The following is a 24,663-nucleotide window of genomic DNA, read 5'->3' on the forward strand; positions in this document are numbered from 1 at the left end:
ACACACATCTAGACCATTTGCTGGAGCACCTGAGCACAGCAACTGGCACTAAACTTTCTTTTCTAGGATGCCCAAGGCTAGACGGACACCATTTCCTTCTGCGCCATGTTTTGGTCCTTGGCCAATGGAAGACAACGCCAAACTCCCAGATCTGACCATCTGGACTCCCGTGTCCCAGTGCTGCTCATTTCCCTTCACTAAGCCCTATGGCAAGCAAGACTTTTTATGTGTCGTCTGTTTGTGTGTCTGTTACTTACTAATTTCAGGTCACTCGTGGATCATAGTAAGTCAGGGCTACAAGGGATGCAGAAGAGAGAATTGAGTCCTGTTTTACAGAGGAGGAAATTTAGGTTTAAAGTAGCTTGTGACCTGGCCAAGGTCAGAAACTGATTATGGGCGGAGCCGCAGTTGCAATGCTTGAAGAGAAGGCATCCTGACTTACCCGTGGAATGGGCATCCTGTTCGCCTCTTCTCGCCCTAGAAGCCTCCCATCATTCTTGATGAAGTCTCCTGTTACATCACGAAACATTTAGAAAGAAACTGTTTGTTTCAAGCACCGCAACTTGGTCTCATACATTGGACTTGTATAATGTATACAAGCCAGCAGTCAGCACACAGGTTCCGCAGGTGCAGGCGTAGCGGCCTCTAGTCCGAAGGTCATGATACAAAGTTAACAGGAGCCACTTTTTCTATCAGACCGTGCTGTTTTACCTTTGAAAGTGAAAGTGAAAGCGGCTCGGTCGTGTCCAACTCTTTGTGACCCCATGGACTATATACATGGGATTCTCTAGGCCAGAATACTGGAGTGGGTAGCCTTTCCCTTCTCCCAACCCAGGGATGGAACCCACGGGATCTTCCCAAGCCAGGGATTGAACCCAGGAAGCCCGCTTTAATTACTTCTATGACACCATTTCCCTGGCTGTCCCTTCCATTTCAGAACAGATAAGGGGTCAAGGTTCCTGAGTTTTTTTTCCTATCCCGAGCACCGATGCAGAGTGGGTATTAGCGAAACCGTGCACGGATGCGTGTGAGCAGCTGGTGGTTCTCGCTGCTTTTGCCGCCTGGATGAGGTGGCTATAGCTTTGACTTTCTGTGTCCGCGACGCTGCGAGTGGCTGCCCAGACGCAGTCCCCGTAGCTCGGGTTTTCTGTGGATGTGCTGCCCGGTCCCCAGCAGCTGCGAATTCTTGCCAATTCATCTTTCCCTCCTGGACCCGCCGGGAGAGGAGGCGGGGTGCGGACAGGAATCGCCTGCAGACGGCAACACCTCCCCCGACCCCGGTCCAGGCCCGGGGCGGGTCGGAGGCCGAGGGCCTTCCGAGGGGCAGCGCGGCGGGAGCAGCGCGCTCCGGGACGGGAGGCGGGAGCGATGGGCGGGCTCGGGCGCGGGCGGCGGCCCCGGGGCCGCGGGCTCCTCCCCGCCCTGCGCCCGCCGCTCTCCGCGCGCAGGCAGAGCGGGCCGGGCGCCGAGGTGCCGCCCAGCGCCCCGGCCGCGGCCCTGCCCGGGCCCTAGCGCCGCCGCCAGCCGGAGCCTGGAGCCGGCGCCCCGCAGCCCCGCCGCGCCCCGCGCCCGCCTCTCCGATGGGCAACCTGCTCGGCGGGGTCAGCGTGCGCGAGCCGACCACCGTGGAGGACTGCGACTCCACCTGGCAGACGGACTCGGAGCCCGAGCTCGAGGAGCCGGGGCCGGGCGGCGGCGAGGGCCCGGGGCGGGAGCCCGCGCAGCCCCCAGAGCCCGCGGAGCCCCAGGAGCCCCCAGAGCGAGCGGGCGGCCGGCCCCGCGCCGGCCCCGCGCCGGAGCCGGACGCCGAGGCGGCGGGGGCAGAGCAGGTAGGCGGCCGCCGGGGCCTCGGGCCGGGGTGGGGCGGGGGGCGGCCGCGGGCGACCCCTGAGCGCAGAGCCCGGGCGCGGGCGCGGCGACTCGTCCTCCTGTGGCCGCTTCGGGACCCAGGCCTGCGCGCTGGGGCCGCCCCGGACGGCCTGGGGCCTGAGCGCTGGCACCGGCTGGCGGGCCCCCGGGCAGAACCCAACTTGGCGGGGTGTCTTCCCAGCCTCCGCAGCGCTGCCGGGTGATGGAAGGCGGGGTGGGGGCAACCTGCCTGAGACTAGAGGATGGTGAAAACCCGTCTAGTGCGTGTTATTGATTAAAAAAAAAAAAAATCACCCAGGATGAGGTGGGGGCAGCGAGCCCTCTCTCTGCAGCGGGGTCTCCAGCCTTTAGGAATCTCTGGAAGGCCCCCATCCGACGGGAAAATACCAGAGTTCCTAGTCCATGTCAGGCCTTCTAACCCAGGAGTTCAGGGCATGCTCCAAACATCTTTTTTTCACCCAGAAGACTTGTTGATCCAGATGTGCTGAAGTCATCTGCCTACTTCAGTTCGGAGGAGAGGTTAGTCACCCTTCTAACCTCTGATGGACTGAATCAGGAAACTTTAGAAGGGAGGACCTGCATGGCCAAGCCTCTGAAGGGCGCCCAGTTCAGCTCTAACAGGCCGGGGTCCTGGGTCAGACCTTCCTCTCCATCAGCCCTGAGGGGAAGAGGATGGGAAATGGAGCCCAGGGTCTCTCGGCTCTAGCAGAGGAATCAGCAGGTATATTTTACAGGAAGGCTGCCTCATCCGTCTTGACAGTCATCTGTTTGGGTCAGCTGCAAACTGTGCAGGCTCTGTGCTATACACGTTCTTTCCCAACTGCAATTTTGGGAGTGGAGTGTGGTAGCAGCTGCTCTTTTGAACTCCCGTTTTGGAGAAAACTGAGGCCTAGAAAGAGAAGTTTGCCCAGGATCATCCAGGGAGAGATGCAGACCCAAGTCTGCCTTTCACCTGCGGCAGAACCCGAGACCTGACTCTCTTTGCTCCTGCTGCTGGTCGTCTTGCCTTGTGAATTCATTGTTTTTCCCTTCCACTTGTATCTCAGTGAAGAAGTTTGTGATGTCAAAAAAAAACAAACAAAAAAACAAAAAAACACACCTGTTTAGATTCAGTCCAACTAACCTGGTCCATCTATATGAAGCAGTTTTATAATTCATGTTTCAATCAGTTAATCACAACCCCAGTAAATGGTAGATGCCTTCAATCTTTTCTTTTCCCCTTTAATGATTAATATTTCTTGTCAGGATGACCATGTAATGTCTACTCTTTAATGCTGCTTTTGAATGTCCACCTTACCTGACCCCATGGTCATTTGCAAGAACTAAGGGAGCTACCTTTAAAGTCTAACCCAGTCTACTTTTTAGACTGCTAAAAAGTAGAAAAACTACTTTTCACCAGCTCTGTTGCTGTATTCCTAGTCCAAGTGAATATTTGACAAATGACGGTGCCATTAACCAAGATGGGGAAGTCTAAGGTAGCAAGCAGCATCAGAAGGTGAATCAAGAATCCTCTTGAATAAAAAAAAAAAAGAATCCCCTTGAGTTTAATATCCTGTAAGACATCCAAGGGGAGTTGATGAGTAGTTCATTATGAGTGGAGCCTCAGTCCAGGACTGGAATCGTCATGATTCCATTCTTACTGGAATGTAAGAATGGAGGTATTTAAAGTCATGGGAAGATCTGGGGTCATCAAGGAGCATGAGAAGTGTGGACAGACCCTGTGCACTGCTCCATGGAGACCATGTGAGGAAGAGAAGTCAAAGATGAGGCTGCCCAGGGGTGACCAGTAAGATGGAGCAGAAGGAAACTGGGGCAGGTGTGTGTGGTGTTTCAGAAGGAGAGGTGTCAGCTGGCCCAGAGCTGCTGGAAAGTCACCTGCGGGGAGCACTGGGAAAGACACTCAGTGAGACGGGAAAGTGTCAGGTGATGCTCATAAAAGCTATTTGATGGCATGCAGAGGATGATAGCCTGATTGGGGTGGGCTGTGAGAGAAGGGAGACAGGCAGGGACCATGGGCACCTCTCTAGGGATGTTTTGCTATAAATGGGAGCAGAGCTATGGATCTGTCATTGAGGGGAGTTTGGGTCAGTCCCAGTTGATGCATGTTTAAGATTAGAGATGCTACAGCATGTTTGCTGAAGGCAATGACCCAGAAGACAGGGAAATTTTGGGGACACAGGAATTAGTGATAAAACATTAAGGAACAAAATCTGTGGCTGAGCAGGTGAAAAGGGAGTGGGGAGGAGAGCCTGGAGGAGCAGGAAGGGGAGGGAGCACGGATGATGCTGGCAGGCTGGCGCATTTACAGCCTGGAGGAGGCAGGCATTCTCAGCATAACGCTGGGAAATATAGGTAGGGCGTGAGTCATTCTCCTCATATCTCAGATGATCAAATGAAGATGCAGTTAAAAGCCTCACGTCAGCAGCAGAGCTAAAGACTCAGCCCGAGTGTCCTGACTCCTAGTTTTGAACTGTTGATATTCCACCATGGTTTCTATGACAGTCCTTCGCATTGGGTGGACCTGAAATTGATTCAGATCCAATTAGTCAGACTTGGAGCCTCCAGCCCGGGGTTCTCGGTCTGGCCCAATCGCTGGGCTCTGGGCGATAGTTATTGAATTTTACTCCAAGCCTGGGTTCCCTTGTCTCTAAGATGGAAGCACTCCTGACGGCCTGCCAGGTGGGTTATAAGAATCAAATGAAATAATATATGTGCCTGGTAAGTGGAAAAGTGCTTTCTCTATGCTTCTGGGATGATGAGTCATGGGGTTGTAGCATAGGCTAAAGAGATCCAGAAACCTGCTAGGCAGAGTTATTTTAAAACATGTGGTGAAGACCAGAATATAAGCTTTTCCTTGCTTATGTAAGGAGCAGCTATTGTTAAATATCAACTAGTTTGGAGTTGAAGTGAGCCGCTCTGTACTTGTAGTAATAGTGAGAATCATGCCGCTTCAGAAACTGCTTGGAGGATGCCGGTCTGTCAGCACCGTCGGGGCCGGGGGCCGATGAGGAAAGGTGGGCGAACCTCTTAATGAATATTCAGACTTCAGCTTTGTCATCTGTTTCATCTTCCTCAGCCGTCTCTTTGCCCTTCTGCGTGACTCTGGACCCAAAGCACGTTCTTGTACATTATGATAGCACGCGGAGTTAAGAGCATGAGAACTGATTATATTGACTTTTATCTTATCCTTTTAAAATTGCCGTGGGGCTGGGAATTTTGTTTAGAATTTTAAAAGTGTAAGTAAACTATCACATACAGGTTACTGCGATGTGAAGTTCATTCCAACTGAGAATTATACTACTCTGTGTGTATATGTTTGATCTCTGCTACCGTCGAAAAGAGAATAGCTACCCACCCCAGTATTCTTGCCTGGAAAATTCCATGGACAGAGGAGTCGAATGGGCTACAGTCCGAGGGATCAGAGTCGGACACACACCTTATATCACATTGTATTATCACTGAATTAACCAAAGGTTATTCATTCCTTTGTGTACCTGTTATATACTATGAAGGATGGAGTTTAGAAAGCTATTTAGTTTGTTTTAAAAGCCCGCTTTCCCTTCACAAATATTACTTGACTTCCAAGTACAGCTAAACATTGCAAGATTGATGACAATCTTCTTTGTAGGATTGATTTATTATCTCAACACTTTTCATGTTATATAAAATACTTTAAAATAAGTTTTCTCGTAAAACCACTTGTCTAACCTCTGGTCTTGAATTCATTGTAAGTTCTATTTCTAATAGATACTGATCCACAATATTTGGCTTCTATAGGCTTTTGGTAAATAATAAAGTTTCTTATTTAGTAAAACACCTCATAACAAATGTTACTGGCTTCAAGTCAGGAAATGAGAGAGCCAACAAATGTTGCTAGTAAGCATTATTAAAAGGACATTTAAAATATCTTCACTCAGTAGATACCTGGACACTGTTCAGCTTTTCTTTACATCTGCTTGTTATTTCAAGTTTGTTCTGAAAATTCTTCGGGTGAAAATATCTTGCTTCAAAATGTAAACGGAATTTGCCCTTTTATTTTAGGGGACTGATTCCACTGAAGCACCTGCCAAGCCAAAGAGAAGTTTTTATGCTGCGAGGGATTTGTACAAATACCGACACCAGTACCCAGTAAGACCATAGAATGAGTTTTTTCTAAACTGTAAAATACTTCCCTTCCGTTTCTGTTATTTTATGGTGCCAATGAGCAAATGTACAAGGAAGGTCCTTGTGCCTTTTTTATGTGTCCATGTGCTGGAGATTGATTTATTTTTTCCTTTAGCAGAACTTCAAAGATATCCGATATCAAAATGACTTGAGCAATCTTCGTTTTTATAAGAATAAAATTCCATTTAAGCCCGATGGTGAGTAATCCACTACCTTGGTAAAAAGCAAACTTTAAATAGTGGTGTAGCACTAGCTATCTTTGTTTATTCCCGCTCGGTCCATTCTCAGCGTCTTGGTTCGTTGTCTGGCTTGACTCTGCCCTGCAGTCTGTTATGTCCCCAGAATCTAGACCCTTGAGCTGTGAGCATCCACTCGGCAGATTCTGGGGGAGTGACCTGAGGATTACCAAGTCCTTCCCACCACCTGTTTACAGTGGTGACTCCTGTCTGGAAGGTAGTGGGGGCCATTTTTGTGAGAGGAAAAAAGGAGATTTCTAGAACCCTAGGGTGTCAGATTATTAAGAAACAGTAGGGGAGAACAAATTCAGTTTCCTCAGTTTAAAGATGAAGTTGCTGGATCTTGATGCTGGAATGACTGGTTGGTTGGTTCACTCCATCATAGACTTGGGTCTCGGTTCCAGAATTTAGTGTTCCTTTCACTGTGCCACACCCCAAAGTCTGTAGAACATGATTGAACGTGATGTTCCTATTGGGATCATCTTCCCTGTTGGTTTTCAGATTCAAGGCCAGGGAGCTAGAGGAGCCCCACTTCTATCCTAGGGAGGGAACTTCACGCACTGCAGGTCTCCACACAACTCTGTCAGATAAGCCCGCCCTCCACAGCTCTGCAGGTCCCTTCCCAGGGTCTTTTCCAAACCTGCAGTGAGAGGGCGCAGTCCCCGTGGTACCTATGCCTGACTCCCCCCGGCACCAGACTGTGGTTCGAGGTGGGCATCCTCACTTTATCCAGGTCGAGCCGGAAAGATGACTGCTCTCCACAGAGCCCTTGCCTCTGTGAGGTGACCAGATGGCCCTGGCTGCAGCTCTTGGCTCTTAGTGGAAACAGCCACACTCACAGCAGAGTGAATCAGGGAATGAGGGTCATGGGCTGCAGAGCAGAACCAAGTTAGTTCTTGATGCACTAACTGCCTGAAGAAATGCCTAAGCAGTTCCCTACATTGTGCACTGGTAGAGAAACCAGTTGGGAAGTAAGGTGTGTTGCTGACATGGCCCGATCCACTTGATTTTAGTTAATTTCTGGTGTCCCAGAAGTCTGCCCTGATTTCAAAGGGACCCTCTAGGTGAAAATGCTCTGTTGTATTTACTAATGGTAGAAACTGCTTTATATACTAATTGAAATAAGATTAATTAATTGGTTTTTTAGGACCTGGGGTAAGAAAAACTTTTGAAGAAATGCAGTGGTAGATTGTTAATTTGACACTGATGTGACTTTGACAAAATTTACTCAAAGGGATGCCTTCTAATACTGAACACATTGAAGACAGAGATAATGACAATGTTTAACTTAATTTTTTTTTGTATTTCTAACAGTGAATTTATTTTTGAGGTAGTAATCTAGAGCAATAACTTAAAACAATGAATTTTTTTTTTTTTTTTGGTAATCTTTATCACAAAATTTATTTGGAAATCTTATAAGACTAGTGGGGGTCAGAAGTTTTAGGTGTGGTCACATAAAATGTTATTCTGGTTTATTATATAAATTACATCAATTCACACTTTTCCCCCCAGTATGTGTGAACACACACACACACCACACTTGTTAGAAAGCATAAGCCTGCAATGACGTGTATTGGGTTGACCAAAAGTTTGTTAGGTTTTAAGTACAAATAAAAGGACTATTTTTCATTTTCACAAAGAACGTCTTGAAAAACATATTCACTAACTGAACGAACTTTTTGGCCAGCGCAATATTTTATTTATTAAGTAGGAGGAAGGGTAGATGGAAAGGGAAACAAATGAGAAATTATAGGGGTAAATCTTTTCAATAGGCTGAGGATTAAGTAGCAACGTTTTACTAAAATCCTTGAGCGTGAGGGTCTCTGATACAAACCGGTGACCTCTGGAGTAAAGAGCAGTGAGATGAGCTATGTTTAGAATGGTATCGTGTTGTTGTGTCTTTGTCTGTAAAATTGACTAAGGGGCTGCAGTCAATTGTGAGGACCTAGACAGACCTGGGAAGCAGAATTTTGCCTGAATAAGTTCTTCTAGGAGAAGGACAGGACGTGGTGAAGAAGAGGGCTTACGTCTCAGGACCGTGAAGCCCTGTGTTCCGCTCCTGGTTTTGCTGGTGTGAGATTGAGCAGATCTCACTGTTTTCTCAGTAGTAAAGCAGGAGGACCAATGCTCCAGAAATGCTGGGTTGAGGCGGTGCTGGGCCGATTCAGCGGGCTGGCTGCCCTGCAGACCCGGGTCCCGCCGCTAGGGAGCGCTCACCACCTCTGCCTTTGCTTTTTCTTTCCTTTTCCTTCTCCTTTTCCCACTTCTCTTTGCATTCCCTCCCTCCCACCTTGGTCCCCTTCCTTCCTTTTGCCCCGGGGTACATTTCATTTTTATCTGGTCTTGTATTTAAAGAACTCAGTGGCCCTCAAGGGCAGGGGCTGGCCAACTTTCTTTGTCCAGGGCCAGAGAGTAAATATCCTCTGCTCTGTGGGCCATACCAGATCTGTTGCAACTACTCAACTCCACTGTTTAAATACATAATACCTGAATGGATATGCATGGCTGTGTTCCAATAAAGCTTTATTTATAAAGCAGGTGACAGGCCATAGTTTGCCAGCTTCTACTTTGGAGTAACTGTCCAACAGAGTTTTCTGTGATTTGAGGTGCCATGATTTTTCATTTTCAGTTAGGCTTATTTCATCACTGAGTCTGTGGCATAGGGTTTTCACCTTATAAAGGCATTGCTCTTGTGTGCTGTTATTACGTTTTAAAAAGTTTTAACACAAAGCTTAAGTGATTCTGTCTCTAAATGCCTTCGACAATGTTCTAACACCTGGTTCGTGTTCTGAATCTTTCCTCTTCAGGTGTTTACATTGAAGAAGTTCTCAATAAGTGGAAAGGGGACTACGAGAAGCTGGAACACAACCACACCTATATTCAATGGTCAGTCGCCTGCTCTCTCTCGAACCGTGACCTGTTTAATCACATGTGCTTCCCAGAGATCACTAATATACAAATATTATCTCTCTAAAACATAGGCTTTTCCCCCTGAGAGAACAAGGCTTGAACTTTTATGCTAAAGAACTAACTACCTATGAAATTGAGGTGAGGCAAGCTGATTTCATCTCATGCGAGTTAGCCAAATTAATGTTGCCGTTTGATGGCCCTGGTAACTCTGAGTCACTCTGCCGAATTTTCCTCTTTTCATCAGGAATTCAAGAAAACAAAGGAAGCAATTAGAAGATTCCTCCTGGCTTATAAAATGATGTTAGAGTTTTTTGGAATAAAGCTGATAGATAAAACTGGAAATGTTGCCCGGGCTGTTAACTGGCAGGAGAGGTTTCAGCATCTGAATGAGTAAGTAGAGGCCCTGCAGTGAGTCCCCAAGGCTCGGGCTTTTCTCTGGGTTGGAATTCTCTGTGGCACATAGAGCCACAAGCATGGACCCATGGATTTGAATTCAAAAGCTCATCTGAAATGCATTTTATTCCCTGTTCTATATTCTAAAGCAAAACGAAATAACAACAGCAAAAAAAAAAAAAAAAAGAACGATATTCCAGGTAGAAATATGGCTGCTTGGTTTCGGAACTGTTTCCTCCTGCAGCCACTCTGCTGCCCACAACCAAGAGTAGCGTCACTCCGTGTTTATACGTGTTTCTCTGCATTTGTGGTGGTTGTCTGTATAGGCTTTTCTAGACCCCGCTCCTAGGTTGTATGCTTCTGGTAGCTCGGGCTGCTTCCCAGGCACTGTGCCTTCTTAGATCAAATCCATAATTGAGCCCATGACATATGCTGTAAGTCCCCTACATAGGAACCTTCCAGCTGTGAACTTTCAAAGGTGCAAACGTGCGTTCACATGTCCCGTGTTGTAAGTTCGTTCATGGGCCTGGTGTACATTGTCACGTGTGTGCATCCTCTACAAGCAGCGGTGCTTTTGTGTGAACAGTACTGTATAGAGCATAGGAGTGCAGTATCTTTATTTCAAGCCCAGGATATCTGGAAGGAAGTGTAAAAGCAGCAGTGGTGTGGGTGGTATTCTTCAAGGTACTGTACTGTAAGATTACAAATGTTTTCTTTAATTTTTATGTTTTTTTATGTCCTACTTGTGTGAAAAGTTTTATAAACCTATTACAGTACAGTACTATATATCCAATTATGTTAGTTGGATATCTAGGCTAACTTTGTTGGACTTCCAAACAAAATGGACTTAGAACATGCTCTTGGAGTGAACTCATTTGTATGTAGGGGACTTACTGTAAAAACCACTTTATAAGACTGAGAGGTATTCATACATTTTAGAAAGAGAGAAAATTAGGATCATCACCTTATGGGTCAAAATCAGAAGCCCATTTTTAGTTAATAAATCCAAACACCTGTGAAGAAAATTTTAGCAGTTTATCCGGAACTGATTTTCTGTATTCTTTTCCTTGGATATTTATAACTTTCATTAATACTTATATCCCAATTAAAAATATTATTTTCTTTGCATGCAAACTGGCCTTTTTTCCCCTTCTTAATTATAGGGTGTCTTATGAGTACTGGACTATAAAACCAACAACTTTAAAATATTTTTAGCACATTATAATTAGCTGAATGGGGCAAATACCAAGAGAAAAAAATTAAAACTAACCTCAAATATATGTCTTTGCCCCAAACAGTATTTTGTACATGGATTAACTAATTTTTTGTTTGTACTTTTCTACAACTTGGATCTTGCTTTGGTAAAATGAGTAGAAGCATTAATGTTTGCTCCTTCTATTTACTTTATTATTTATAATCAACACTATTAAAATGGTGACTTGTAGTAAAACACTCAAGATGTGGGCATAAAATTTTATGATCTTGACTAAAAGACCTGTTAACTCATAACTCAAGTTAAATTTGATTTATACAGAGCACTTTGGAGAAGGACATGGCAACCCACTCCAGTATTCTTGCCTGGAGAATTCCATGGATGCAGGAGCCTGGTGGGCTGCAGTCCATGGGGTCGCAAAGAGTCGGGCACAGTTTAACGACTAGGTGACGACAGGGTACTTACCCTGAAGCCATGCAGAGAGCGCTCCCCGGACAGTTTCTAAGCACTGGTGTCGTACCCTCAACGACAGCTGTGTGCAGGGAGTCTGCTGACATGAAGGATGGCGAGAGCCGACCTTAGAAGAGAATCTGATGATGTCTCACCTTCTGTGTGCGCATGAATGTCATTTGGGAGAGCCTCCATTTCCAACTTGATTTTTTTTTTTGGTCTGCCTAAATCCTCCCTGGGGTTTAATTGTCTCCACCACTCTTAACTGGTGGTTGGAAGCAGAAGGCTTTCCTTAAATGAGTTTCTGACTTGAGACTCAGAGGGGAGCCTGACTGTTACCTGACCCTTCCCTCCCTGTCCTCTTTCCTTCTTCCCACCACCAGTTTTCCTTTCCATGGGTACTGCAGACAGCTTTTTTGTGTGTTTTAATCTGCATAGCATCTTGAGTCTTTTAGAGTAAGCAGGGAATTCTGTGTCTATAGTAGTACACCATGACCCGACCATCTTGGGTGGCCCCACACGGCATGGCTTAGTGTCACTGACTTAGACAAGACTGTGGTCCTGTGATCAGATTGGCTAGTTTTCTGGGATTATGGTTTCAGTGTGCTGCCCTCTGATGCCCTCTCGCAACACCTACTGTCTTACTTGGGTTTCTCTTACCTTGGACTTGGGGTATTACTTCACGGCTGCTCCAGCAAAGCTCAGCCGTTGCTCCTTACCTTGGACGAGGGCTATCTCCTCACGGCCGCCCCTCCTGACCTTGGACCTGGAGTAGCTCCCCTTGGCCCTCCTGCACCCACGCATCTGCCGTCTGACAGAATGTGGTCCACTGGAGAAGGGACGGGAAACCACTTCAGTATTACCTTGAGAACCCCATGAACAGTATGAAAAGGCAAAATGATAGGATGCCGAAAGAGGAACTCCCCAGGTTGGTAGGTGCCCAGTATGCTACTGGAGATCAGTGGAGAAATAACTCCAGAAAGAATGACGGGATGGAGCCAAAGCAAAAACAATACCCAGTTGTGGATGTGACTGGTGATAGAAGCAAGGTCCGATGCTTTAAAGAGCAATATTGCATAGGAACCTGGAATGTTAGGTCCATGAATCAAGGCAAATTGGAAGTGGTCAAACAGGAGATGGCAAGAGTAAATGCTGACATTCTAACAATCAGTGAACTAAAATGGACAAGAATGGGTGAATTTAGCTCAGATGACCATTATATCTACTACTGTGGGCTGGAATCCCTTAGAAGAAGTGGAGTAGCCATCATGGTCAACAAAAGGGTCTGAAATGCAGTGTTTGGATGCAATCTCAAAAATGACAGAATGATCTCTGTTCGTTTCTAAGGCAAACCATTCAATATCACGATAATTCAAGCCTATGCCCCATCCAGTAACACTGAAGAAGCTGAAGTTGAACAGTTCTATGAAGACCTACAAGACCTTTTAGAACTAACACTCCAAAAAGATGTCTTTTTCATTATAGGGGACTAGAATGCAAGTAGGAAGTCAAGAAACACCTGGAGTAACAGACAAATTTGGCCTTGGAGTATGGAATAAAGCAGGGCAAAGGCTAATAGAGTTTTGCCAAGAGAATGCACTAGTCATAGCAAACACCCTCTTCCAACAACACAAGAGAAGACTCTACACATGGACATCACCAGATGGTCAACACCAACATCAGATTGATTATATTCTTTGCAGCCAAAGATGGAAAAGCTCTATACAGTCAGCAAAAACAAGAGCGGGAGCTGACTGTGGCTCAGATCATGAACTCCTTATTGCCAAATTCAGACTTAAACTGAAGAAAGTAGGGATAACCACTAGACCATTCAGGTATGACCTAAATCAAATCCCTTATGACTATACAGTGGAAGTGAGGAATAGATTTAAGGGACTAGATCTGATAGAGTGCCTATTGAACTATGGACGGAGGTTCATGACATTGTACAGGAGACAGGGATCAGGACCTCCCCATGGAAAAGAAATGCAAAAAGGCAAAATGGTTGTCTGAGGAGGCCTTACAAATAACTGTGAAACGAAGAGAAGCGAAAAGCAAAGGAGAAAAGGAAAGATATACCCATCTGAATACAGAATTCCAAAGAATAGCCAAGAGAAATAAGAAAGCCTTCCTCAGTGATCAATGCAAAGAAATAGAGGAAAACAACAGAATGGGAAAGACTAGAGATCTCTTCAAGAAAATTAGAGATACCAAGGGAACATTTCATGCAAAGATGGGTTCGATAAAGGACAGAAATGGTATGGACCTAACAGAAGCAGAAGATATTAAGAAGAGGTGGCAAGAATACACAGAAGAACTGTGCAAAAAAGATCTTCATGACCCAGATAATCACGATGGTGTGATCACTCACCTAGAGCCAGACATTCTGGAATGTGAAGTCAGGTGGGCCTTAGAAAGCATCACTACGAACAAAACTAGTGGAGGTGATGGAATTCCAGTTGAGCTATTTCAAATCCTAAAAGATGATGCCATGAAAGTACTGCACGCAATATGCCAGCAAATTTGGAAAACTCAGCAGTGGCCACAGGACTGGAAAAGGTCAGTTTTCATTCCAATCTCAAAGAAAGGGAATCCCAATGAATGCCTAAACTACCACACAATTACACTCATCTCACATGCTAGTAAAGTAATGCTCAAAGTTCTCCAAAGCAGGCTTCAGCAATACATGAACCGTGAATTTCCAGATGTTCAAGCTGGTTTTAGAAAAGGCAGAGGAACCAGAGATCAAATTGCCAACATCTGCTGGATCATCAAAAAAGCAAGAGTTCCAGAAAAACATCTATTTCTGCTTTTTTGACTGTGTGGATCACAATAAACTGTGGAAAATTCTGAAAGAGATGGGCATACCAGACTACCTGACCTGCCTCTTGAGAAACCTATATGCAGGTCAGGAAGCAACAGTTAGAACTGGACATGGAACAACAGACTGGTTCCGAATAGGAAAAGGAGTACATCAAGGCTGTATATTGTCACCGTGTTTATTTAACTTATATGCAGGGTTAGTTAGTTAGTTCAGTCGCTCAGTCGGGTCTGGCTCTTTGCGACCCCATGAACTGCAGCATGCCAGGCCTCTCTGTCTATCACCAACTCCCAGAGTCTACCCAAGCCCATGCCCATCGAGTCGGTGATAGCATCCAGCCATCTCATCCTCTGTCGTCCCCTTCTCCTCCTGCCCCCAGTCCCTCCCAGCATCAGGGTCTTTTTCAATGAGTACATCATGAGAAACGCTGGACTGGAAGAAGCACAAACTGGAATCAAGATTGCCGGGAGGAATATCAATAACCTCAGATATGCAGATGACACCACCCTTATGGCAGAAAGTGAAGAGGAACTAAAAAGTCTCTTGATGAAAGTGAAAGAGGAGAGTGAAAAAGTTGGCTTAAAGCTCAGCATTCAGAAAACTTAAGATCATGGCATCTGGTCCCATCAATTCATGGCAAATAGATGGGGAAACAGTGTTGTTTTGGGCTCCAAAATCACTGCAGATGGTGATTGCAGCCATGAAAACAAAAGATGCTGACTGCTTGGAAGGAAAGTTATGACCAACCTAGACAGCATATTAAAAAGCAGAGACATTACTTTGCCAACAAAGGTCCATCTAGTCAAGGCTATGGTTTTTCCAGTGGTCATGTATGGATATGAGAGTTGGACTGTGAAGAAAGCTGAGCGCCAAAGAATTGATGCTTTTGAACTATGGTGTTGGAGAAGACTCTTGAGAGTCCCTTGGACTGCAAGGAGATCCACCCAGGCCATCCTACAGGAGCTCAGTCCTGGGTGTTCATTGGAAGGACTGATGCTGAAGCTGAAACTACAGTACTTTGGCCACCTCATGCAAAGAGTTGACTCACTGGAGAAGACCCTGATGCTGGGAGGGATTGGGGGCAGGAGGAAAAGGGGACAGAAGAGGATGAGGTGGCTTGATGGCATCACTGACTTGATGGACATGAGTTTGAGTAAACTCCGGGAGTTTGTGATGGATAGGGAGGCCTGGCATGCTGCGGTTCATGGGGTCGCAAAGAGTTGGACACGACTGAACGACTGAACTGATTATAGTCCAGCAGAGAAAAATATTAAAAGAAAGTCAAGTGAAATAAAGTTTAGTGAACAAGTTACCATGACTAAAAGAGGTGAAATATTTCAGCCTTTCTCACTGCTCTCACCTCTGTCTGCAAGCCCAACTTGTCTCTTTTATCTGCTATGCCACCCCAGAGTCTACCCACATCATTAGGAGAGTGGAGGTGTTTTGTATTTCTTGGTGCCATTTGTTTCAAATCATACTGAAACACCCAGTTTCTTTCTTGTATAATTCTGTTCCATAATCCTGATCTTTATTCACTTTAACCCAAGTGTTTGTCCTTTTCTACTGTTATGTAAACTTTTAAATTGGAGAATGTGTTGATAGAGAAAATTTTATCATGGTCATTCATCTTGGATTGGATGTGTGAAATTGAGTTTCTTGCAAATATAGTAAATTTTGTTGTGTCATATAACTCCTCTTTGGGATTTTTAAAGGAAAATATTGTTGCAGTTTACCATGCCTCTCTTTGTCATAAACTTAGGAAGCAGATGTTGGGATTTCACTACCAAGTTATTAGACTATGTAGCGAAAGTGAAAGTGTTAGTGTCTGTGTCTGTGTCTGACTCTTTGTGACCCCATGGACTGTAGCCTGCCAGGCTCTTCTGTCCATGGAATTCTCCAGGCAAGAATACTGGAGTGTATAGCCACGCCTGTCTACAGGGGATCTTCCAGACCCAGGGATCGAACCTGGGTCTCCCTCACTGCAGGCAGATTCTTCACCGTCTGAGCCACTGGGGATGCCCGACTATGTAGATGCTATCCTAACCTAACTACTAGGTTGTCCTGCTGATAATGGCGCCTTGTCTTAACTTCACTCAAATTGGTATTGTCTCAAAAGACTGGTACTTGATTCATAAAACAAGCATTATCTGTGCTATGTTTTATCCTTTGGCCTTCAAAGAGTTGACTGTTGGGGGAACACTACTTTGGTAAATACACAGAAAGATGGAAACATTGAAAACTGTTGTACTTGTCTTTTCCAACATTTGGTGAGCCCGAATCATTCAGGGTTTGTTTAGTTTTGTCCAAACTAACTGTCAAACTATAAGGTCATGGAACCATGCCCTTCCACTCCTCAAATAATTCAGCATCCTTCTTTATTCTACCCAAATAAGTTGCCAGTGATTCCTAAGTGAATACCAAGCATTTGTGGAAGCCAAGGCAGGTATATGTGATGCTTGTAGAAAGTTCAGTGTCTGAGGTGTAAAGAGGTTTAGGGAAGTTAGGAATAAGTGGTGGTTGTGGGGCAGTATTGTGTGAATAACTCACTGGGCTGTTGATGACACATGTGATTAACACCTGAACCTGAGGATTCCTTTTGGACACAGCCAGGTATTTGTAATAAAGCAACTCTTGGGCTGAGTGAGGTCGGGGAGGTGAGATTATGAATTGTGACAGAATAGGCTTGGAAGGCTTTCATCTAATAATGGCCTTAGTTTTCAGACAAAGGAGATATTAGTGCAATCTGGGGAAAGAAGCATCTTTGGAATCAGTGGCATTAAAAGCAAAATTGTCAATTCTATGATAGGGAAAGATGAGGTGAGAGAGGTCACAGATGGAAAAGAGTTGGGGTGATTATGTTATGATAGGTATAAGTGTGGTGGTCCTTAGTATACCAGCACCAATATTTATATGGTTAATTAGTGTCTATTATTTAAGTTTCACATTGTCAGCTTATGGGTCAACTCATTTGATTCTTACAAGCTCAGGGAGGTGTGGCCCTTTTCCCCATTCTACAAACTGGGATGCTGAGCATTTGAGATGCCATCATTTTACACAGATGCAGGTGCAGAGCCAGGATGTGAGGTCAGTTCAGACTCCAAAACCCACACTCTCTGCTGTGCTAAATAAGTCCGTTTTGCATCCTTTGTCAGAATTGTTCTAGCCAGGTAGAATGGCTTTTGCTGCTTTCCTTCCGAGTTGGTTCTTATGGTGGATTCTGCTGACCAGCTGACCCTGGAAGTCATACATTCGGCTGGTAGCTAATGCCCAGCACTGGTTACCTGTGACAGGAATGATACCTTTGTGTAGTCGATATTCAACCGCACTGTGTTTTATAAATAATAATTCAACATCTGTGGGGATACATTTTAAATATAAATGTTTTTCAAATGTGAAGAACTAACAAACCAGGGAGAATTTATTTTATATATTTGAGTTTTATATCGATTGGCATTACACTGAGGTACAGAGGTTTAATACCTTCTGTTTTATGCTTCTTCGTGGAGTCTAATGCTCCTTTTAGCAAAGTCATTATGAGGCATGTTTTCATGGTTTACAGTTGCATCAAAAATATTTTCCCAGTGGTTTTCATTCCCAGGCTTCTTTCCCCACCTAATTTTCTTCCTTCATTTTATTCAACCTGCTTCCAGGTCTCAGCACAACTATTTGAGGATCACTCGTATTCTGAAAAGCCTTGGCGAGCTGGGATATGAAAGTTTTAAATCTCCTCTTGTGAAATTTATCCTTCACGAGGCTCTGGTGGAAAATACTATCCCCAATATTAAACAGAGCGCGCTGGAGTATTTCGTGTACACAATTAGAGACAGAAGGGAGAGGAGAAAGCTCCTACGGTTTGCCCAGAAACATTACACGCCCTCGGAGAATTTTATCTGGGGACCCCCGAGGAAGACACAGCCCGAGGGCAGCAAAGCCCAGAAGCCCCCCGGCCCGCCCACCGCTGGGCAGCAAGGCCAGACGTCTATGCACAAAAAACCCAAAGAGTCCAAAAACGCCTCCTCAGCCGCGCACGGAGTCAGCAAAGCAGCCGAAGACAAAAAAGTGGCCTCTAAGGAGGCAGCCGAAGAGGCGGACAAGCCCAGGGCGGAGCCAGGCAGCGAGGCCGCCCAGCCCGGAGAGCCAGAGCGGGACGGGGCTGCGGACGATCCCAGTCCTCGGGCAGAACAGACTCACCCCGAGGAGCAAAAGGAAAACGCGTCTCCCTCTGAGAAGGCTGAGGCGGCCGACAGCCGGAGCCAGGACGGTGGGAGTCCGGGCCATGCGGGTGCCCATGACGCCGCCGCGCTGCCGTGAATTGTCCGCAGGCCCCCGCGCCTGTGCGCCCGCGGGAGGCGAGGCTGCGGCGGGTCTGAGAAGCAAGGGCGCCTTTCCTGATTTCTGTGGTCAGCGTGGAGCTGTCAGCTGGATTTTAGTCTGGATGGCTGTGAATTTAATATTTAAAAGGAAGTCTGAAGACGAGACCCAATGAATGAGTGTGTCCTGTAACACTTTGGGGATGTGAGTTTTCGCATCCCGTACACAATTCCTTTTAAATTATTTTCAGTGTATCTGGAAATAATCATGGAGTCTTTGATATAACTGAGATAGGAATCAGTTCTTGGAGTGGATCGTACTATACCTGGAGGAAACTGAGAGGATAATTTCATTATGTGGCCACACCTTTGCCGTATTTAAAAGCTCCTATGTTTAAGCTGCAAGAAAGAATTTGGTCTTCTTTGAGATAATCAGGAAGGAATTTGGATTTTTTTTTTTTTTTTTCCATCACTGCAGCGTGTTTGCTTCTGGTTCTGGTAAGGAGGTGGATGTCCTTGGGGACTTGGAATCACCTTCCCCTGCGTGTCAGTCCCGCCGTCTTTCCTGTCCTCTGTCTCCACCCTTGGCCTCATTCTCATCAGCCACCCGTGTCGGCCAGCACGTGCATTTCTACTGTTGACATCTAGACATTCAAATGGTCTCCTACAGTGACATTTGCACGGGCCGGAAGGGACTGTCAACTGTACAATTTCAAGAATTTGCTTTGTTTCAAATAATAAACATGTGTTTCTGTATTAACGTACTTAAAAACAAATTTTGATGCAAAAGTCCAAGAAGAAAATCATGCCTTTTATGGCTGTTCCACATAAATTTGGTGCTTGTGTCTGAATGCAAATGACTAAAGAATTAAAAAATAAGAGAGGAAATTATTCATTTTTAAAATGCACGCATTTTGTACTGGCAACAAGGCAGTGGTCCCTGAAACTATGAATATCTCAGTGTTATGTGGACTATGAAGTTCATATTGCTTAGCCACAGGGTATCTGTAAAAAAAAAATACAATTTGCTGCATCTCAGTTGTCAGGCCTTGAAATTGAGAGTAGATTTGACATCCCATGTATTCAGTTTTAGTAAGCACAGAATGTGTCAAAATTGGGTAAGAGCAAATAGCTTTATTTCCTATAATATTGTTACTAATTATTATAACATTAGGAAACAAACACTGGCGAAAACTTCAGCATACCTACAAATACAGTGAAAGTAATTAATAGACCTTTTTTTTAAACTTCATTTCATTTAGAAAGAAATTGCCTTTGTGTGTTTCTTAGGCCTTTAAGGGAAAATCTGTTCACTTTAACCCCCAAAGAATTTTTACTATGTTTACTCTGTCCTTCCTGTTTTTTAATCACATCATACCATCTTCTGTTACCTTTATTGATCAGAGGATTTTTAGCAGAGGATTTCTAGAAAATAAACACACCAATAGTATGCTTTTAGAAGGATTTTATTGAAATTTTACATGAAATATCACTGTTTCTCAAATCTGACTAATTTTTTATGAATGTTAGCAACATGTGTTATATATGTATTCCAATAAATATAGAATATTTTCTCATTATTAATTTCTCATAATTCACCAGTTTTATGTTTCTTCTGTTGTTTGAAGTGAGCGATAGGATTTGGGAAACAATTCTGCTTTTGGATTTCAGTTCCTTTTTTTACTTTAATGTAAAAAAGGATTTCTTTCATGGCCCCATTCTTTCTTCAATGGCCTCATTGAGCTCAGTAAGCAATTTTGCAGGGTTAGGGCATGAAAGTAGCTTGTCACATCGGGCTGAATTGTAGAAATATAATACATTGGAAATATCTTACCAATTTTGCATACATGATAAAGTGTTCACACCACTTTCTAAGTACATAATGTTAAAATTTTGTGACCAGATATTAAAATATTAATAAGCAGCAGACTGATACTAAAATGGGTATAATCTGAATTACTTAGAAGCTAGTAGTATATCAGAGCCCTTAGAAGTAAAAATGTTTCATTCAATAATTTAACTTTTAGAATATTCCTAATTAGGGATTTGATTAGTTGTACCATTTAATTTGAGACTATTTAGTCTCAAGGGAAAAACTGCCTGGCTTCCGTTTAAAACAGTGGCCTTTTTCTACCATGCTGGTTTTGAAAGGTATATTCACATGTAACAGTATCAGTTCTACATTTAATCTGTAAATAACTTATGAGAGAATTCTTCAGTGGAAAGAAGTGAGAGAGTGCCATTCCTTTTGCATATAAAAATTACAAACACCTAAATTTTTTTTCTATTAAGAATATTTTGTACATTCAGTAGTTTTAAAATAAGATTATAGATGTGTCTTTATGTGTGTGTTAGACATGAAACAGCCCTCTGGGTTTGACTCTGATGTGTTGTATTTTAAAAAACTACTATGTGCTTGCAGAAATTTACTGAGAAGCTATTATAAAAATGCAGTGGAGCATGACCAAATAGCTAGGAACTATTGAACTTTTGCAATTCTATAGACTTTATCATTGTACCATGGACTGTGAGGATATTCAGTATTGGCTATTGATAAAATACTAATTTGCGTTTCATGGCAAATAGATGTTATACTGCTTGGTTAGTCTAGTATATTTCTAATATTTTGTGCATTCATATCCCAAAGGAGATAATATATGTGAAAATATTTTGAAATACTATAAAGTGATATATAATGATAAGATATATTTCTGTATAGTAGAGAAAAAGTTTATAACATTAGGAATATGATACCATTATACATTCTCATGCTCAATCTTATAAGAAATGGAAAAGAATAATGACAACTGAAAATATGTCTGCTTTCTCTAAGTCAGGTCCAGTTCTAAGTTCAAAATTATATGATATAGCTTTATTTTGAATTTTAGTTGTGATAAAAAGCTTTTTTTCAGCATCAAGGAGAGAACAGAACTTATAACTCAGGAGTTAGCAGAGAAGTTCCAAGATTTTTTTTTGCCAAGTCTTAAAAATATAAATGTTATGTTTACATAATTATCTACTTTGTTTCTAATTTTTATACTTTAATCTGACAGAAGGAATTATCTGGTGAAACAGGAAAACAATACAGTGTTACCTCTGAGTCACTCTTTAAAAAATCATTTTAGTAAGTAAACATCCATATCAAAGTGGTCAAAAACTGATTGACCCAATAGAGACTATTCGGTTAATTGTTTAAAGTTAAATTTCCCTAGTTTATAGTAGAGTTATGTTTGATTTATAATCTACTGAGCAACTAAATCAACCCTTTTATTTTGTCTTTCTATAATTGAGACTCTTATAAAAGCTTTATTTTCTAACCTGAGGAAAGGACAGTCTTGATCTTGATTGGTTCTAATTGCATCTGTGGGCTCTCAAGTTTATTTGGGGTGAGCAGGGATTCTTTGTTATAGCAATAGTTTTGTAGATTTCTATTTTGTTTCCACTTTTAAAAATACCCATTTTGTTTTCTTTTGGGGTATTTCTGTTAAATGTAAGGTAAGCTGGAGTTAGACACATTGGAAATCATTTCAATTGTAGGTGTAGTTGTATAGACAGATGGCATGGGTTAGTAGAACACAGAAAGTTAGGGGTGTACACGTGTTGATGTCTTTTACATCTGATTCTGTTTGTTCCACGAGCAGATCTGTGTGGGTATCTCTAGGGTAACAGTGAGTACACCCTGCCTCCTCCCATGTTCCAGCCCACCCAGCAGACTATGCTGGGGGACAGACTGTATTTTAGAAATTCCTAATTACTGAGGTTGATAATAATATAGTTATAAATAAATGAATGCCTGGGGGTGTCCAGATGTGCCTTAACTAATGTGATCAGGCTTTCATTCAGAAGTTTAAATTTTTACTCCATTATAAAATCTTGCCATAGGGGACATTCCAAACCATGAAGATCAGTTATTTTAGTGAAATTTACTTTGGTTGGTGCTTTTTCATTTTGGAGACATTTCCATTTGTATCAGTAACATCAGTTCAAAAGTGAGTGTACTAGCCACAGTGTTCAAACGTGTTATATTTGACAAAAGGCGTTTACAGTAAGAAAGATTAGCTACATTGTTACATTTATTTATGCTTCTCCCTAATTTTGCTACATGCTGTAATTTTCACTATAAACATCTGTCAGTTTCTACAAGTAATATTTATCTGTCTTTTGTTTTTAGATGCAGATGGATGTAGAAAATGGGATTAGAGAAATGATTTAAAAGTTTAATTCCAATAGATGTTTGGAGGAATCTGAAATTCATTTGGACTTTGATACTGTAGTTTTATTCGAAACACTTAAACAGTACTGTTCTTGCTTTTTACCTTCGGTTGGAGAAAATATTTTGTCATCTGCTTTTTTTCTTTTGTTGTTGAGAAGTTTATTGTTTTAATTATTTGTGGGAAATGGCTTCTTAATATGTTTGTTTCCTTGAATTAACATGCTTGTGTGGAGGATACAATTAACTGCTTTGTTTTATGGTCCAAACTCTGCCTGGGGGTTGAGTTCAGAGGAGGGGAGGTAGCTGAGAACCAGAGAAGGCATCTGTGAAGGGGAACTGACCCTGGGTGCAGCTCCTCCAGTGGAGGAAGGGTCCCTGGAATATCCTCTGAGTGACCAGGGTCTCGGTCTGTGATTGCTGAATTCTGAGGAGTGGGGGCCACCTTGGACTCCATACACTGGTTCAGTGGGTATCAGTTTTCATAAAAATACCTGTTGTAGGTTCATTCGCCACCATTTTGTAGTTGTTTAGAAAATTGTGAGCAATTGGACACCTGCTGTGTAGGTTACAGCTAAATGTATCTCAGGAAACTGACATACCAGTTCTGCCTACCCCTCCCCCCCCCAGTTCAAAACTCCTGATCGCTAATCAAAAATTGCTTGGGTTGTTCTTTCAGAGGCCTCTGTATAAAAGTCTTCATAAAATGGTTCAATGTAAAGATGAAAGGAAAAAGGCACCAGTGCTGTGTTGTTATGCTGAAAGACCTTTTTATATATATTAAAAAAATCAGAAACCTTATATATTTTAATATGTAAAATATATGGAAGTTATACAGTTTATCCTATTTTCATTTTTAAATTATAATGGAGTTTGTGGAACAGTTGCATTAACTAGAGAGATTAGTTGTGTCCTAGCTCTGGTCCTAAGAAACATCCAAGTTCTGCACTCACTGGTCAGATGAACACTTTTTGTCACTGCTGCTGGGTTCAGTATCATGTGGAGGAGAGGAAACCACGATCGAAACACAAAACTAGAAGCTAGAGACTCCCCACTGAAACGAAGATGTAACCGATTGTAGGTTTGTGTAGTGGGGAGTGAGTGCAGTGAGGACTGGATGAGGAAGGGTCTGCAGAGCTTTCCAGCGGGGACGTGCCCTGGGTTACAGGTGCCGGGGGGATCTGTACCTGTCTGGAAACAGTCCGGTTCTCGCTCCCCTTTGAAGCCTGAATTCCGCTTATTCCACAGCAGACAGACCTTGTACAGCCTGAGAGAAATAATCACGGGATCCGGAACCAGGTTGAATTCCTCTGCCGGTGCTTTTACTGAGTTAAGTGGAGGGGCTGGCTGTAGACCCAAGAAGGAGAGGCAGCGATGGGTGGCTTATGGCAAAGTAACCGTGTCTCCCGAACCATCACAATGAAGAGCAACAAACTGGACCAAGCGTTAGGTCCATTTACAAGCCTTTTGTTTTCCTCCTGGTAAAAAGTTGGTTTGCTTGTTCCTCAGTGAGCTGTCCACTCCTCTTTTGTGCAAACTGATCAGACAGATGGCCAACCGGGTCCAGTCACCATTTCAGTCGGGAAACTTTAGTGCCCTTTGTATTTCGAGTATTTCAGGAGGATGGGTGTGATTCTCAGAAAGATGGGTGCTTCCTGCCGCCGTGAGAGCTGTCTCTTCCGCAGCTGGGGGCCTTCCGCCCCGCGCCGTCCTCTGCAGGATGAATTAGAGAATGCTGGCGCATGTCTGCGCACCAATACCACGTATATGTGGTAGGAGCTGTAACCAGTTTCTGGATATGTCTGGTACTATGAAACACTTATTTTATAATCCTGTAACTGTATGGCAGTGTTATGCCAAAAATGTATAAAGAGCAATAGTTTCTCTTGTTTACTGCTGTGTTTAAAAAGATCGTTTCTGAAACTGTATGTTTAGAGTCCCTTCAATTATTTTTAATAACTAGTGCCAAATATACATCCTGTAAAATGACTAAAAGCCACTTCGTCTTGGTTAACATTCTAGCCTTATGTTAGAGTACATTATGTTGACTTTGCATGATTAAACTATTTTTAAAGAGCCGGAACAAA

At 43.5% G+C, this 24,663-nt stretch overlaps 1 protein-coding gene across 2 annotated transcripts; it reads left to right on the top strand.

The window, feature by feature from the left end:
* Window positions 1–1,391: 1,391 nt before the first annotated feature.
* On the top strand, window positions 1,392–24,663 carry OGFRL1 (opioid growth factor receptor like 1). 2 transcript variants are annotated; one of them, XM_065911286.1, is made up of 7 exons: window positions 1,392–1,829; window positions 5,911–5,997; window positions 6,149–6,230; window positions 9,077–9,155; window positions 9,251–9,317; window positions 9,424–9,569; window positions 17,707–24,663. In XM_065911286.1, exons 1-7 carry the CDS (start codon window positions 1,581–1,583, stop codon window positions 18,365–18,367), a joined length of 1,371 nt encoding a protein of 456 aa, XP_065767358.1. In that variant the 5' UTR covers window positions 1,392–1,580; the 3' UTR covers window positions 18,368–24,663. The 2 variants fall into 2 exon arrangements, with proteins under 2 accessions (XP_065767358.1, XP_065767359.1); XM_065911287.1 differs by having other exon boundaries at window positions 1,393–1,829; window positions 6,152–6,230.

This window comes from Muntiacus reevesi, chromosome 19 (genome assembly GCF_963930625.1).
Source record: "Muntiacus reevesi chromosome 19, mMunRee1.1, whole genome shotgun sequence".
NCBI lineage: Eukaryota > Metazoa > Chordata > Mammalia > Artiodactyla > Cervidae > Muntiacus > Muntiacus reevesi.

Bases quoted from the DNA above. Each gene is read 5' to 3' on its own strand.
- OGFRL1 (XM_065911286.1), top strand. From the start codon at position 1,581: ATGGGCAACCTGCTCGGCGGGGTCAGCGTGCGCGAGCCGACCACCGTG. The intron at 9,156-9,250 runs GTCAGTCGCCTG...TCTAAAACATAG, and splicing joins AACCACACCTATATTCAATG to GCTTTTCCCCCTGAGAGAAC. The intron at 9,570-17,706 runs GTAAGTAGAGGC...ACCTGCTTCCAG, and splicing joins AGGTTTCAGCATCTGAATGA to GTCTCAGCACAACTATTTGA.